At 41.8% G+C, this 17,195-nt stretch overlaps 1 protein-coding gene across 8 annotated transcripts in view; it reads left to right on the top strand.

Moving 5' to 3' along the window:
• Positions 1-2,049, top strand: part of septin9a (septin 9a) — a 79,392-nt gene extending 77,343 nt beyond the window's left edge. For all 8 annotated transcript variants that reach the window (XM_005734572.1, XM_005734575.2, XM_005734573.2 and 5 more), the window contains one exon: positions 704-2,049. In XM_005734572.1, the coding sequence (XP_005734629.1) occupies positions 704-845 (142 nt within the window). In that variant the 3' untranslated portion in view covers positions 846-2,049. The remainder of the gene's footprint in view (positions 1-703) is intronic.
• Positions 2,050-17,195: the final 15,146 nt, after the last annotated feature.

Here is a 17,195-nt window from a genome sequence, read left to right as displayed (position 1 = left end):
ACAGTTAAAGACACGGTTTGAGCGGTTTCTGTCTGACACTGCAAGTGTGCTGGTAGTTCACAGGTACATGCTGGATCAAGGTGGATTCAAAACCGTTTGAGGTTATTGTAAGGCAAAATAAAGGACACAAAGGAGCAGGAGGATGTGTCCAGTCAGCATGTTAAAAGTAAAAGTAGTTTTTATTTTCAAACTCGAGATAAAGTGACCATAGTTTCCTGTCGTGTGCTCGAACATTGCAGTTCTTAGGATGAGTGAAACGTAGAGAATTGGTTTCACTGTCTCTATATACCATGTAGAAATGGTCTGTAGTTGTGTTTTAGGTAGTGTGTTTGTGTTCAAGAATGAGACTGCTTCAGTTTGTTAATATAAATTTTGACCAGCTCATCATCTGAAACTGCAAATCCAGATTCAGTTTATATAGAACAGAATAAAATTGCCCTTGAATACATCGAGAAAGACCATTGGAAACTTCAGTTTTTCAAGTTTTTGAGATCCTCGTTCATTTAAACACAACTTCTCAGTGTGTGAACGAGCCTCTTTAAAAATCCATATATACAAAGGTGTGTGTTTTTTACAGCAGTAATTATCTGTCCACACTTTGTACCCTAAATTTTAAGGTGGTTGAGTAGAAAATGTAAAAACTGTGATGGTTTGAGATGGACGGACACTTCTGTGATGCCACCGTGTGTGTTTTTGTTTGTAGGACCCACATGCAGAACATTAAGGACATCACCAGCAGCATCCACTATGAAATGTATCGCGTGAGGCGCCTCAATGAGAATAACACGATGGTGGCTCATGCCAACGGTATCCCAGAACATCATCTCACCGCCCACGAGATGTAGACGCCGCCTGCCGCCATCACAGCGTAACTCGTTTGTTCTGAGACTCTGATGTTCAGCAACAGTCCTTCAACTTCACTCCAACCCACTCCACTCCAAACCTCCTCCCCCACCTCACAGGGTGCGAAAAACTCAAACGCCTGCCAGAGGGACTTCATTATCGGTGACTTTTGGTGGCTGAATGGACGGTTTATGTCAGTTTATTGCTTCATGAATAAATCCCCTCAGTATCGCTGACCGAGAGAGGGATTTTTACCTGCTTACAGTTAGTAGTTGTGGTGCCAAAATTTCAGCTTCCACCAAACCGAACGAACTGACACTGAAGTGCCTTAAAACGTAACATATTAAACTCGTCCACTTTTCTTTTTGCAGATTTTGGTGTTTTGTTTTTAGCAGCGCCTGTAGGAATGTGGGCCACAGTTTTGTTTTTTCCTCTAAGCACACACTTATAGCGACGTGTGAAAAGTGATGATACTTGCACTTGATCACTGCATAAAGCATGTTGGAGAAGGGCCAGGCAGCGCTTTGCCAACATGTAACACACAGTAATGTAAAGTGTGAGCAGTGCAGCTTCACTCAGCTCTCTCCCCCTTAGTTAACCCCTCCCCCCCCACTCCCAAAAAAGGGTTATCAGAGAGCACCTCATACGCTTGACTTAACTTTTCTGTCGCAGCTCGTGTTTCTCTTTAAAAGTTGTTTTTAATTCCCACTTATAAATGTCATTGTTTATGAATAGAAATATCTTAAGAGTGATTTAAGATGATAAAGTATTTATGCACGATATAAAATGTGAACGCCGTCAGTTGTAGTCCATATATTCAGATTAGTAACACACACACTTCCCCTGCTTTGGGCCCGTCATGGCGCCTTATTTATTGGAGGGTTTTTGTGCTTTTTCATAGCATGTTGGCCAAAACTGGAAAGAGAGCACGGTTGTTGGTGCCAAGCTGACTACATTTAGACGTTTTCCAGTCCCCTTAAATTCTTCTTTTTTTTAATCTAGTCTTCCACTGACCAGCCCACTTTGTTTTTCCTCCCATCATGTACCGAGGATCTTTCTTTCATCCACATATTACTTCCTAAGCTCTCACTGTCATGCTCTGTCCTGTATATTCGTCTGTGTTCTGATACATTTTTGTACTTGTATTATTGATAACAAATTTTCTTTTATCTTATTTGAAAGAAATAAAGATTGAAGTTGTAAATATTGTTTTTTTTCTTATATTTTTACAATGCCTAGAAGAAGTCCAGTCAGCGAAAGAACTCACTCCTTAACGTTTAAATGTATACACTGATGACATTTTAGATAATTTTCTCCCACAATGGCTTTTCCATAGCATTTAATTGCAGGTGTAATTCACTTACTGGAGCACTTTAATTGCCGTGTCATTAAACTTCTTCTTGATTAGCCCCTGAAATCAATATGGCTGCCTACTAGGTCAGTGCAAAGCTGATCAGTGCTAATTACTTGAACGCATGAGTGCATCTTTTCTTCCTCGGCACGACATTGGAGAAGGCGAGACCTTCGGGATCAGTGAGGGTATGTGCAGACGTCAGCGCCCTGAGGTATTGAAGCAGCAAGAGAATGTAAACGCGGCAAACAGACTCGTGTCAAGTAAAATATTTACTTTGATTCCTTTTGAAGGACTTGACGCCAGTGGAATCGGCCCAGAGGGAACTTCAGTGACTCTCAGGTCTAAACTGAAGCTTCATTTGCAGCTCATCAGCTGTGACAGCTTGGAATATGCCTGTGTCATCAGTTGATGAACCTAGACCTTCGGTCCCACGGAAGACACTATTTCCTTAGTTAAAGCCAAGAGGTGACTTTTTTTTTGGCCAGCTGCTGTGGTTCAAAGACAGATGGGTGCTGATCTAAGAGTGCTGGGTGAAGGCTCCAGGAAGAAGTAGTGCAGTGGCCACAGAGAGGCTACAAGAAAAATGTGAAGAGCTCAAGCAAAATACAGACAATCTGTTTAAGTTAACAGACTTATCAATACTATAACTCTTGTTATAGTATCAGATCCCCAGCCATCAGATGTGGCTGGGGATCTGATGGATTTTAATTCAGTATTTGATTGAACAACAGGTCTTTGGTGGTCTTCAGTATGCTGAGAGCAAGTAGAGAATAAATGTAATAACAGATTTAACACTTTTTGTTTTGGTTTTTTTGTTGTAAATGTCCAGTTTTAGGATCACATATTGATGCTTATAGAACAATAAAGTTTGCAGCCAACAAGGGGGAAAAAAATCAAGGAATCTAAACACAGCACAAAAAATAAGGAAATTTGTGTCTTTGTTCTAACAATGCTTCCTGGCAATAAATCTTATACTCTGGGAAAGCCTGTTTATTTCCCCGTAAGTGTTGCCACATTTATAAGGAAAATGCATTTGTGGGTTACACCCATGGAAAAATCTGCCAAATCTTCTCTTGCCAAACAGCTTATTCTGCTACTAACTCTTGTTTGGTGTAGTTTATTGCATGTGAGGATCGAAGTCTGACAAAACAAGACATCTTGGAAATTTAACAAGTTATTCAGTTAACAAAGAGATGCCTCAGTAACATGTGGAAGAACCATACATGCCCACAGCAGCCTCCTACCTCTGCCTCATGCCGGTCAGCAGCTTGGTCATACACTGCTGTGGGATGGCTTCTTCAACCAGGATGGCATGAGCGGTACAGTCCTAGACTGTGGAGATTTGAAGCCTTTAATGATAACTTGTTCTTCCAGTAAGGAAGTTGCAGCATCTTTCCATCACACTGCCTACACAAAAACTGTTACCTACCTGTGCACAGTTGGCAATCTTCACACTTAAACTCCATGATCCAACTGCAGCAGAATCTGGACTTACTGCTGAGCATAACGTTCCTCCACATGTTCACGTTCCAGTGTACATGTTGCCGACACCAATGCAAACGGGCCTGACGGTGAAGAGCAGTCGTGGCAGGCCTGTGAGGCCAGAGATTGTCTAGACTAGATGATTATCGGCACCTGAAGCTCAGAACAACACTCAGTCGCAGAAGCTGTTTTCCGCCACAAATGCATTTTCCTTGCAAATGAGGCACCACCATTCAAGAGGAAATAAAGAGGCTTTCCAGTGGTATGAGATTTATTGCCAAGAAGCATCATTACAACAAAAGAATAACTGATCAGTTTTTATTTCTTACTCATCCTCAGCAGGGAAACAAAGACTTTAGATTGTAGTAAAACGCTTTAGACCCTCCTTGCACCCACAGAGGTCTGAGAGGTTACTGTAATCTGATTACTTTTCAGGTAACGAGTAAAGTAAGGGATTACTATTGCAAAAGCGGTAATTAGATTACTGTTACTTTCCCGTAGGAACGCGGCGTTACTGCGTTACTAAAACCGTGATTTTTTTTCTTTTGCGAGAATGTCTCATGACAGTGACGTAAGCGAGTGCGACGTTAGTGACAACAGCTGTGTGCAGATCAACAATGGATCACATATCGATTGTGGTAGAGAGTATGAGCGTGCAGCGTTTAAAGCGTGGAAGTACTGACCTTACTTTGAGTTTGATTCCATAAAAAGTGACAAAAACATTAGTGTCCGTTGTGCTGGGAAGAAAACTTTTTACAGCGAAAAAAACCCCTAAACTTCCAAGAAAACACCGAGTGCGCAACGACGTAATGGGAAACTCACAGAGAAACTCGCGGATTCTTCAACTGACCGCGGCACACCTGCACCAGGGTAAACCTCCGCCTACCGGAGTGCTGCTTTACAGGTGAAAATAGAGCAACAGGACCGCTGAGTCTTTGACTTTATTTATATTCTGCTGTGTTTTACTTGCATCTATTTGAAAGACTGAGTGTAAACACAAAAAATATTTTATGTGCTGGAATGTGCAGAAAATAGGTTTAAATGTTAAACTAATTTATTCAAGTCAGAGAATGTTGCATATAATTAAATTTTTGCTTGATGCATAAAGTTAAAAGATTAAAAATAATAAAAAAAACTTTTAAAAAAGAGACTTTTCCATTTGATTACATTTTGTATGATGGATTATGCAGAAAAAGTAGAACTGGGCTGAAAGAGCTATCGCTTTATCACCTCTTCAGGTTGTAAATCGTGTTTTTAAAAAGTAACTAAGTAACTAATTACTTATGAAAATAAGTAATCAGTAAAGTAACGGGATTACTTGGGGAAGTAATCAGTAATTAGCAGGTTAGTTTCACAGCATCGGGGTAAATTGACCTGGGTTGGAAGTTTGCCACCTTCATAGCAGAGAAAACCCAGGCCCTGAAGTTACCTGGATAAGCTAAAATCTGTTTTGTGGTGCAGGCATCAGGTTGTGTTTTCCTTTTGTGAGTAGTTTGTGTTCTAAAAGAAACCCACTGCATCAGGAAAAACTCCAAAGGTGGCTTTGAGTGCTCTATCAAGCATTACACCGTATACGTGACTTGTCAACATGATGACATCTGAAGATTTCAGGTAAATGTAACAAAATGAAGGCTGAAGTTTCAAAAGGTTGTTGTTTGGGAACTCCTTGGCCTTTAATCCCATTCAGAGGCATAATAACTCTGGCTTCTACATGCATCATAAACACATATTGTGAGTGCATATTTTCACCATATAAGTGGCAACAATGTTTCAGTCCTCCACAGAACCAGTCAAAATACTCACCCATCAGACCCACATCATAATCTGGAGAACGGTGTGCTTGGCAAAGTCACTGATAGTACTGCTTAAATCCCAGCAGCGTTCTCACCCTGCTCTCTTCTCTCATTCTTCCTTATGAGCAATGCGTTTCTTGCAAAACATCATTTAAAATTGCCGCCGCGCCAGCTAACTGCTTTAAAAGATGCTCACTGAACAACAAATTGTTGCATAGGAGACTTTTTTGTACAAATGGCAGCGAACAAGGCCGGGAAACGCAAATCAGGAAATTCAGGAAAGATGCCTGTTTTAATCAAATGTTTAATACAATCAGAATCAAAATGACTGAGCAAATAATTGCACGCCTAAAACTGAATTAATAAGGAAAGTGTATATTATATAAATAAAGTCAGGCTTTGGTTCTGGGCGCCTTAGCATGATACCGTGGATAGAAGCATTCTCTGTGATGTGCAGGGCCCTCCTACCTTCTTGGTCCGGGCGCGTTGCCCCCAACTACCCCATTGGATGTTACGCTTTCATCCCATTCCCAGTCTTCAGTCACATGAATCTCTGCGAATCTTCTAAAATGTGATCTCGCTAATGCTAAGATTTACTAGGTAGCTGAATAACCGGGAAGGATAAACACGACCGTGCTCTCTGTGCATGTGAGAAAAGACAAAGCCAACCAGAGGAGACGTCTGAGATGTCTCTGTCATGCCTTAAAGTCCAATTCTCCCCCGATGCTGAGCGCTTCAAAATGGCGACTCGCTCCTTTTTACCCCTCAAAATGGCGGCAGCATTTAGATGGCGCACGCCTGCAACGCCCACATCCCGCAGCCACCTAGTAAGCTTGACCCTTCGCCCCCATCTCAAGTTGAGACCTCCCCCCTCCTGGCTACATTCTCAAACTGCCTGTCTCCACGTCTCCCGGGAGCCAGACGGGAGAGAAGCAGCTGCATCTCCGCTGGCCCGGGCTCATCCTCTTCCCTGCGAGCCACCCAGCAGTCGTCTTGTTGGCACCCACCCAGCGCCTCGCCGCCTGTCTTAATGACATTCATTAATGAGCTGCGTGCTTTATGGATACTAATGAAGTTGGTGCCTCAACGAGAGAAAGAAACAGTTTGTTTTTGTGCGGATCGCCATGATATGTCTGCTCGAACTCGCGTTACGTTTTACACACCGAGTATATCACCCGGACTGCAGATTGCGTCGTTCCAGCTGTTTTAATCCTCGCTGACAACTTTACAGCTTTTGCCAGATTGCGGTGCGGATGCACGCGCAACCTCACGATATTGCTAGGTACAGGCTGCTAGCCTCACACGATGGAGGGGGCATTAACAGATATGGGCATGCTCAGCGGTCAGACAGTGCTGATGGATGGCACCTATAAGAGCAGAACAGGCCCTCTGGTCAGGAAGCATCCTGACAAATGCTCGTGTGAATGCATGAATATGCAGGAGGCGGCTGCAGCGGTGTGTCAATGTATTTAGATTTGAGTTGTCCTTGTCACACATGTACTGTTGAAACAGGAGATGAGCTTTGTGTGTCTTTCTTGGCTTTATTTATTCAACTACATTAAACTGCACCTCACGAGCTCATCTGCATGAAGCCAATGTGGCTCCAATTAACACCTGTTTGTAAGATGAATATAACTATCTAGCTGTTCCCCCCCTTTTGATTTATTAATTAGCTAACTTGATTGCAAAATCTGTCGAGATGTTTGTCACACGCGTGCATGCAGCTGATCGTGCTGTGCATACATTTGTTTAGCGTGTGTTTACATGTCCACCTCGCTCATTCTTAGTGGCGTGAGTTGTTGTTGTTTGCCCCCCCATTTGTCTCCTCCTTTTCCTCCATCTGCTGTTTCCCGTCTCCTTTGTTGGCGGACGCCTCACCTTCTCCTCCTCCATCCGTCCCTTCCTCCCTCCTTGCTCCTCTCGCCAATGTCAGTTTCCACCCTTTTCTCCTGGCTCCGTGCCAGGCGCTCAGACATGCGTGGGGGAGGGGCTGTGACCGTATGCAAATGAGTCGACTTTATGCAAATCGGCCCCGTCGTTAATTAAAAGTCAGCTGCAAATTCAATTAGCCGACTGAACAGAGAGGGAGGTTTGCAAGTATCCATGGGATGACGGTTGGAAAGAAAAATTCCCAAAACGACGCGAGGGTTCGAAAAACAAAGAAATCGCAGCTGAGGGGGGTTTGGGGGAAGATGGGATGCAAACAAACAAAACAAAACAAAAAAAGGGCTAAATATCAAATACTGTTTGAATACACTCTTCAGCTGGAGCATGTGGTCGCAGTAATTGGTTGCAAGACAAAAATGTAGGCGCGTGCTGCTCCTGGTTGACATACGCAATGCTATAAAACACTTCAGACAGAAGGGAGAGAGAGATCCAGACAGAGAAGGTGAGACAGAGAGAAGAGCATCGTTGGTAGCTCCTGCCTCTGGCTCATTACTGTAAGTAATTAAACCAGTCGCAGATGTGTGTCAGCGATTATGCTGCTGTTATGGAAATGACTGCGAGAAAGCATGGGAATAGGCGTACATGCATGCTCGTCACCGTGCACGCTTACGCATTTTCGTACATTGTTTGTCTGGAGATTTGTCGAATTTGGTCTTTTGTGCATTGTGCTGCCTTTTACCCAGCATATTGTAGACACAACAGCAGGTTGTATTAAGAGGTGTAATCACTCTCTAACCCTAACCCTGGCAAAGTGAGCCATTCAGAGCCCCAGATTTAACCCGACTCTTTGTTAATCAAAAGCAATGGTGTATTAACAGTGTTCATGAAAGGGCAGATGTTGATGTGTTATGGCATTACATGGCAACACAACTGGCGTTATGGTGGCATCACAATGGTAGGTACAGTTGTGGTCAGATATTTACCGACACCCATCGAAAATGTCGGGGTAATTTGGGGATTTTAATGATTTCTTAATGCAACATGCATCTTTATTACTTTAAAAAACAAGAATATGGTGCACAAGGTTGGTTTGGATTTTCTCTGGCTTAAATATATGTACATACACTCACTTCAATCTTTTTATAAGGGGTGGAATTCGTCATTTCTCTCTGCAAGCATAAAAAACGTTTCTTTGACAGCACTCATTGGTTATCAGTTCATCAGTTAAAACAATTCAACATAAGTACAAGTCATTTAGTTGTGTCACCACTTTGGCACACACCTCAGCAAGCTTACACCCTCAGATGAGAGGAAATTGATTTGGATGTTCAGGAACAACCCAGGAACCACCGAGGCCCAAGCCTACAATGAACTGCCGAACAACAACCTTACTGTCCACAGCGAGGGGGCAGCTTGACCTAATCATGGACTGAGAGGGTGTCGACCAAGAAAGGAGCCCATGTCCCAAAATCTGAGCCTCAAAGCTTGACTGAAATTTGCAGCTGCACACACGAACAAGCCAAATGCCTTCAGGAGAAACGTTTAATGAGACAAACTTTGAGTTATTTGGCCACAATGACAAGACACGTGTTTGGAGGAGTAAAAGTGAGGCTTTTGCACCTAAGAAAACTTTACCACCTGTAAAGCATGCCTGTGGTAGCGTCATGCCATGGGACTGTTTTGCTGCTAAATCAAATCAGTAGCTAAATGGTTGAAGCTTGGGCACAGTTGGCTGTTCCAATGTGACAGAGATCCCAAACACACATCAAAACTGGTTTTGGAATAGATAAAACAAGCTTTCCTGAAGCTCCAACCTCAACCCTACTGAAAATTTAAAAGCCGAGCACGTGCCAGGAAACCAACTAATTTAAATTAAGTCTAGCAATTCTGCCAAGACGATTGGCCAAATATCCAATCAAAATTATGCCAGAAAATTACTGATGGCTACCAAAAGCATCTGGTCAAAGTACAGCTTGTTGAGAGAAGCACTGGGGGTGTGTGTGACCTGTCTGTAAACCTTAGACCCTGTGTGAATTGGAGGAAATCCAAAATAAATTCAAACTTGTGCACCCAATTCTTGTTTTTTAAAGTCATAAAGAAGTATGCTGTACACTCATTCCACTCTGGATAAAGAGGAATATAAAGAAAGCATGTGAGATTCAAGCTCATGACTATATGCATAAACCTCTGATCACAGCTGCATGTTTAGTCGGAAGACAGAACACCTTTAATGAGATACAAATGTGCCGCTGCAACCCACACTTTCAGTGGCATCTCTGTAATTGCAATATGTTGTGTTTGTCTATATTTTTAACTTAGACTGCATAAATGCTGGTAATTCGAGAAAGTTCCTTACTACTTTATCTATGAAGTGTACGTGGGATGATGAATATGGAGGATGGGTGTGTTCTGCTCCCTGGGGGTGAGTGCCAAGGCACTCTGCCAAGCATTTGCCAGCAGGGATGATGGATGGAAGTAAGTTTGTGATGAACGGAGCAGAAGAGAAAAATGGATGTGAGGCGAGAGTGTAGGAAGACACTGAAATGGATTCAGTTAAATGAAGAATGGTAGATGTGTGTGTCTTACTGGGGAATTTCCTCCATGTTAAACAAGAAGACAGACGCTGTAGTGAAGCCAGGAACTTGATATTTCCCATAATTGTCTCGATGGATAGTTCCTGTTCGGGTTTGTCCTCAAGAGGTCTCCCGATCAATACTCATGTCTTGATGAGTTTATTACTTTGTCTGTTTTCCCATCGAAGTCAGGTTTTGCTGTTGCTTACAATTTGCCAGTATCTCTGTCTGCTTTTTTAGTCCAATAAAGGCTTATGTCTCCTTACAGTTATTTTCAGTAGCCATTAAAATGATGCTCATTTCTAAACATCTATCCAAAATCTGTCCGAAATGTAAAAAATGAACCTGGATGGATGTCTTATCCATAAAATCAAAGGTTGTCATTTACAAAAACACATGTTTAGCCATTGAAAAAATCACAAAAAAATACCAACAGACTTCGTCTACACACTTATTTATGGGAGAGGAGGATGGCAGCAAAAAGGAAGAACCTGGATATAAGAAAGTATTTTTAAAGTCAAGTTCACTCAAAAAATGTGTCCGTCAAAATAACGTTACAGGCTATGCTAGGCTTTGGCCCACATCAGTCTAAAATTGTATGTAAGCATGAATAACGTGTTTTGGAAACTAACTGCACAACAGGCGGCACTATCAGTTATCTCAGTCTCAGAGTAACATTTCTAATTTTGATTGAAACTGTCAGAGAAAACGGCAGCCTCGGGCAAGCCAGGATATTAGTTCACAGAGGCTGTTAAAGTTATACATCTAATATAATAATTTCATCCTAATGGTACTGACATATTCATAGGGTTCATTTTTGAGACAAAATGTCATGAGGTAGTCATGATTTTGCAAATATTCCACCTTGTAGTGCAGTTTGCACAAATTGTTTTAAAAATGCACTCAGCCTACAAACATTACTGATGAGTCAAGATCTGCACAAAGTGACAGAAACACTGAAGCAGCTCCACATTTTATTCTTATTGTCATGTATGTCCTATTTGTCAGGTGACAGAAGAACCAACACAAAGCTCAGAGAGCAATGGTGATACAAGATCACAGGAGAGATTGGATGATGACCTGGTGGTTCATTACTGTATTTGAAGCACATGCGTGACTGCATGTATGTGGAATGTCTCACTGTTATTCATCAGGTGACAGAGGCAGCTCTGCCATGTTGTAGCTCTGACAGAGGTGAAGAGGTGAGGTCACAGGTGACTGGCTGATGATTTGGTGCTATAGGTTAACTAGTATTTATTATCACGACAATTGTTAGGCTGCTGATGTAAATTGATTCATTAGTGTATATTTGACAAAGAATCTGAATTGACATGTCTCACTTTTTATATGGCACGAATCCATGTGTTATTTTATCAGGTGGCAATATGTCCTAGTGCAGTCAGAGGGGAAGAGCCAGGGCCAAAGGTGAGGCACATCAAGCACAGAATAATAATTTTAATCTGAGGATAAAACGCATGTACAGTGGCTATAGAATAAAATCTACACACCCATGTTCAAATGCCAGGTTTTTGTCATGTTAAAAAAATGACAGCAAGTCATGTTGCTGTAACAGTAGTTCATGTTTAGAATAAAAAGTCCCAGCTCACTGATTTGATCGGGGCAGTAGTGCCTAAAATGTTGCATAATTTTGCTGAGAGATCTTTGACTTTGTGGTAATCTTAGATGAGTAGTTTTATGGACAAAAACCAGCAGGTCATTCAGTGTTCCCTTTGTGCTAATGTATCAGAGATGTTGGTGTAATATAACTGAAGTAATGTTGTTAAGTCCTTAAAGTCATATTCATTTATTGTCATGACTCTATTTGAAGCAATTTTTATTTTTGTATGATACCTGATTTATATGGAATATGGCTGAAGTAAACTAAAGTCTAAAATACTTAGTCAGTCATTTGTTTAATAGTAATTTAACATTATATAATTCACATATAAAACTATGAATTGTAATTTTAAATGGTTTAAAAGCATGTAGAATAGCATATGTAGGCAAGTATATTTCCCCCCTTTTTTTTTATCAAGAAGCAAAGACAAAAAGGAGAGAAAAAAAAGAAACAGAGCAGGGTTCGGTGGTTGAATCATCCGCCGCCACCAATGCCAAAACCAAATCTACGCCCTTGGCTAGAAAGTAATTCTCAAATGTGTTTTTAACCTATTTAAATAGGTTTTTAAAAAGATGAAATGAATGTGTCCCTCAGATGTTAAATCCCACACATGCATACTGTCCCACATTTAGTTACTTAGTGTCAAAGTTATCTTCATGTCTGGTCAACCTAGTCACAGCGGCTACAGTGAAAATCAACTGGTAGGTGCAACTGTTTGATTTTCAGACACAAGCTTGTTAAGCTTTAACCTTACTGTATATTTCATGAGACAGACCAGTCTTTGGTCATCATGGTAAATGTTAGCTTGAATGGTAGAGAAGAGAATACTTGGGAAAAAGGAATCACTGGATCTACAGTTGTTGTCATGAGTTTACATCCACTCATCATGAGTATGACTGTTGTGGTAATTTAGGTTTTTTCCCAGGGTGGAACAATTGTAAAGTATAACTATCTTTAGCAACTTTTAAAAAAACATGAATCGGGTGCACTAATTTGGATTTTCTCTAATCCACAGAAGGTCAAAGGTGTATACACACAGTCTCGAATATATGCACAATTCGGTTAAACGTCTCTTAGCAAGTTGCACTTGCCACTAACAATCTTCTGGGATAAATCTCTACATTTGAGCAGCCTTGTTAGCAGAATTGGTGGAGTTTGTTTAAATTGGCACAGAGCTGGCTTTTAAGCACAACCCACAGGTTTTCGATAAAACTGAGGTCAGGACTTTGGGAAGGCTGAAGTTTGTGTTAGCCTGCTTTATCCATTCAAAAGCCAATTTTGGTTTGTGTTTGGGATCATTGCCCTGGTGGAACACGCCACTGTCCAGGTTTCAACCATCTAGCGCAGGGGTGCCCAATCCCAGTCCTCGAGAGCTACCGTCCTGCAGCTTTTAGACGCATCCTTCTTCTGACACACCTGAATCAACTGAATGGCTTGTTATCAGGCCTTTGCCAAACTTGATGGCATGCTGAAGAGGTAATCACACCATTTGATTCAGCTGTGTTGGAGTAGGGATGCATCTAAAAGCTGCAGGATAGTAGATCTCGAGGACTGGGATTGGGCACCCCTGATCTAGCGCTTCGTGGTGAAATTGAAGATTTTGGAGTTAGTCCTCTTTTATTATTCCGTCCACTTTGTGCAATGTACCAGTGCCACTGGAGCAAAACAGCCCCATAGCATGACGCTACCGCCACCATGCTTGACAGTGTGTACAGTGTTCTTCAATTTTAAAGCCTCGCCTTTACTCCTCCAAACTTGCCTCGTGTCATTGTGGCCAGATGGCTCAATCTTTATCTCGTCTGGCCTTAAAACTTCCTTGATCGACACGCTCCTGTTTCACGGTGATGAAGCCTACCCTCACTGTGGACAGCGATGCTGGTTTTCAGCAGTTTCCAGTTCATGGCAAACATGAGCCTTGGTGGGTCCTGAACATCCTACTGTATTTCCTCTCATCTGAGCGTGACAGCTTGCTAAGGTGCGTGCCAAAGTGGTGATGCATCAGAATGACTTGTACTGATGCTTGCAGAGAGAAATTACTGATTCCACTCAGTGGTGAGAGGTTAATAGACCTCGGTCCTGTCAAGTTAAAAGACTTTGTAGAAACTTTAGTGCCACTTATTAAAAGATTTAAATTAATTTATGTACATATTTGACCCAAAGAAAATCCAAAATAAATTCAAACTTGTGCACCCATTTCTTGTTTTATGAATCCCAAAAGGTTGATTCTGTTCGTCTGGACGTAGAGCTAAGACTGACTTCTTCAGTCTCAGCTGTCTGCAGGTTTCCACAACCTTATAAACAGCACATTTGCACAATAACTGAAACTAGCCCACTGAATGAACAATGGGCTGTGAGGTCAGTTCTTTGATCATTGCAAATTGTCATGACCACTGATCAAAGACGATTGATCAATGATCTATGGACCGTTGATGATTTATCTTGTTTTATAAAGTCATTAAAGATGTATACTGTACAATCACTCCACCCTAGAATAAGAAAAGTTCAAAGAAATGACAGTCATGTCCATGAACGATGGGTGTCTGTAAAATTCTGACCACAACTGTTTCGTGTGGCACACAAATCATATTGGTTCATATTGGTAAGTGTTACCTTGAATATTAGAGAAGAGCCTTCATTGGATCTATATTTCCTCCTTTGGGATTTTAGAAGTGATTGTAAAGAGATGGACATTAAGGAATTAGTACAGGAGCAAATTTGTCTTTGATGAGCCCATTTATGTGCGCGCGTGTGTATGTGTGCATCATCTGCATGCAGAACTGAAAGCACGGAAAAAGATCCAATCAGAGTGTGTGAGTGCCTGAGGAAAATCATAAATGTGCTCAAGTACAAAAGACACACTTGCCAGATTGGTGTTTGACTTTACTGCTCAAGTCTCCTGACAGCCCGCAAATTCCATCGGAGATAGGGCGAATGAAACCAGCCGGCTGTCTGGGAAAAGAATTTAAAGCCGCTTGGATGTATGCAGCCAAGTGAGACGGCAGGTGAATAGTAATTGAGGTTAAGGACAAGCCGGAACAGAAACGGAAAGGTTGTTGATAAATGGAGTGAGGAGAAACAATGTGTTTTATGTATGCACGTAGCAGACACTGGAGCTGTTACAGGACACAGGCTTTTAGAAGAAAGCAGGTCGCATAATAAGAATTTAATTTTCCCCATGGTTGCACATTTGCTTGGTGCAAATGGAGAATGGTGCACATGCTTAAATTGACCACAAATACTTGAATTATTCCCACTATTACCCCAATTGCTGCTGATAGTTGGAAAAATGACCGTGAAAAAGAAGAATGCCGGAAAAGTGAGAGTGACAGGAAGCAAATAGTCTAAATGAAGAATCTGTGCAGTAGCAAAGAGGAAAAGTAAAAGCTGATATCCAGCGCCAATCTGTGAGCAGATCCCCTCATTTCATTTCATACTACTGACCTCAAAACCGTCGACAACCCAGAAGCTGCCCTCGAGTTTCAGCATCTGGCTTTTTAGTTGACTGTCCGTCCATCTTTACATCGCTCGGGTTATTGAACTGCCATCAGGCATCTACAGGAAACCTTGTCACAGATAGGACCGGGCAGGTGTGGCTGCCGCTTATTTCCCCTATGACTGTCAAGTCATAACGGTCAAGCTGACTGGTGTGACAGGCAACACCTCCCTGCTTAAACAAATCCCACATTAAAGCAGATGTTTCTTAAGGTAAAACTTTAAACTGAGCCACATTGACCTCTTGGATTTTCTACATGTCAAAGATAGACAATGAAGCGAACTGCTTCATTGTCTCTTGCACAGCTGTCCTCTGGGCTTTTCCTCCCTCTCCATTAACCTGCCTCTCTTTGCTTGAAAGGTTTGATATTGTGGGTGTGTGGGTTTAATATTGGGTGAATGCTGACCACCCAGCTCTCACACATGCACACCCACCCCCTGTGGCTACAGCAGTCAGTCAGATGTGAACCAATAAAGCTTCTCTAAGTTTGCAGTGAGAGGTGGGAGTACGTGCTCTTTATTAAAGGAGAAATGTTGGCACAAAGTCCCTCCGTACCTCTGTCAGTTCATTCTACTCTGCTCCACTGAGCCCCCACAGCACCACAGACTTCACTTTGTTCCATGTCTCCTGTCTCTTTGGAGTATGATGGGTATCCATATGTGGGGCTCTGTGTTGGCTGCTTTTCTCTGTGGTGGGTGGAGAGTTTGCTATCGATTGATGGCTCATCCGGAGTGAGATAAAGCCCTTAGATACTGAATGTTATGCAGACAAGACGAAAGAACTCGTGTCCACGTTTGTGTCTGTAACAGTAAAATGAAAACATGAGCAAATAACAAAGGCCTATGATCGGACTCCACTCTATCTCATCAGCTGTATCTTGCTATTTGATTATTCTTACGTCAGTGTCATTGTAAGCATGCAGACATGATAAGACAAGATGACCGAGCAACGCAGCAGGGAAGAAAGGTGATTTCAGTGACTTTGAACGTGGCGTGGGTTTTTGGTGGTGCCAGACGGGCTGGACTGAGTATTTTCAAAACTGCTGATCTGCGAGGATTTTCCCACACAATCATCTGCAGGGTTTACAGAGAATGGTCTGAAAAAGAGACAATATCCAGTGAGCGGCATATCTCTGGATAAAAATCCATCACTGATGCCAGAGGTGAGAAATAAAAAAACCCCTCTATGTACGCTCGCTCCTTTTCAGTAGAACGAGCTGGATGCTGAAGTACCATGACTGCAACTTTATTTACATCTGCACAATGAACACATCACAGGGGTGAGAAGGAAAAATGGATCTGTCGAGGGTGTAAGTGGGAACATGGGAAGGCATTACTTTGGTATTGCTGAGTGGTTATCTCCACGCTGTCAGCTCGAAGCAGCGCAGGCAGCAACACACGAAAAAATTAATCTGCCTATCAAATTTAATTAATCATTAGCTGAAGTTGCCCGTAGACATCATCATGTTACCCAGAACTTACATTTTAAGTTCTGGCATTGCGACCTTCAATATTTTGGTTTTCTTGAACTGGAAATGATCATATTTGTATGAGAGAGTATGGGCAGTTTTTAACTTAATGCTTCCAAGAGCTAGCTATCTTTGTTAGCAAAGATGTCGGCTGTCAGCTAGAGAAGCAGGCGTAAAGCTACAGACAGTAAAAAAACATGGACACAGCTTGGGGTTGAAAAAATGAAGCCTGTGCTAATGTACCTTAAAATGTCTGAAACTGTCTATCTTAAAGCTATCAGGTTGTTGCAAAACGATTTCTCATCCTTTCTGACTTAACCTCTGTAAACACAGTCAGTCAATCAGACTCGCCGCTTTTCAGATTATTTTTTCTTAAACCAAGATATTGCCAGTGAAAACTCATCTAAAACGGTCTTCGTAAACCGCCGGATGACATATTGCTAGCTACGTCCATGTTATATGTGGCGTATGCCTAAAACAAAACGCACTCACCAGAAAAACCGAACAGCTTGTAACTGTTTGTTGTTTGTCAGAGTTTCCAGATAATTTATTAATAACTATTATTCCAAATCTATTTTATTTATTGGCTGCTTAATGACTTCCTAAATGTATTTTCCTTGTTAGCAGGCTACTTGTAACACAAGAACACAGACTATGTAAATAGACTATGGTGTATCACTACTA

The sequence above is a fragment of the Pundamilia nyererei genome, unplaced genomic scaffold, assembly GCF_000239375.1.
Source record: "Pundamilia nyererei isolate P.nyererei 1_Seehausen unplaced genomic scaffold, PunNye1.0 scaffold00059, whole genome shotgun sequence".
NCBI lineage: Eukaryota > Metazoa > Chordata > Actinopteri > Cichliformes > Cichlidae > Pundamilia > Pundamilia nyererei.
The sequence above is the reverse complement of the archived record's forward strand: the minus strand, read 5'-3'. Positions and strand labels throughout refer to the sequence as shown.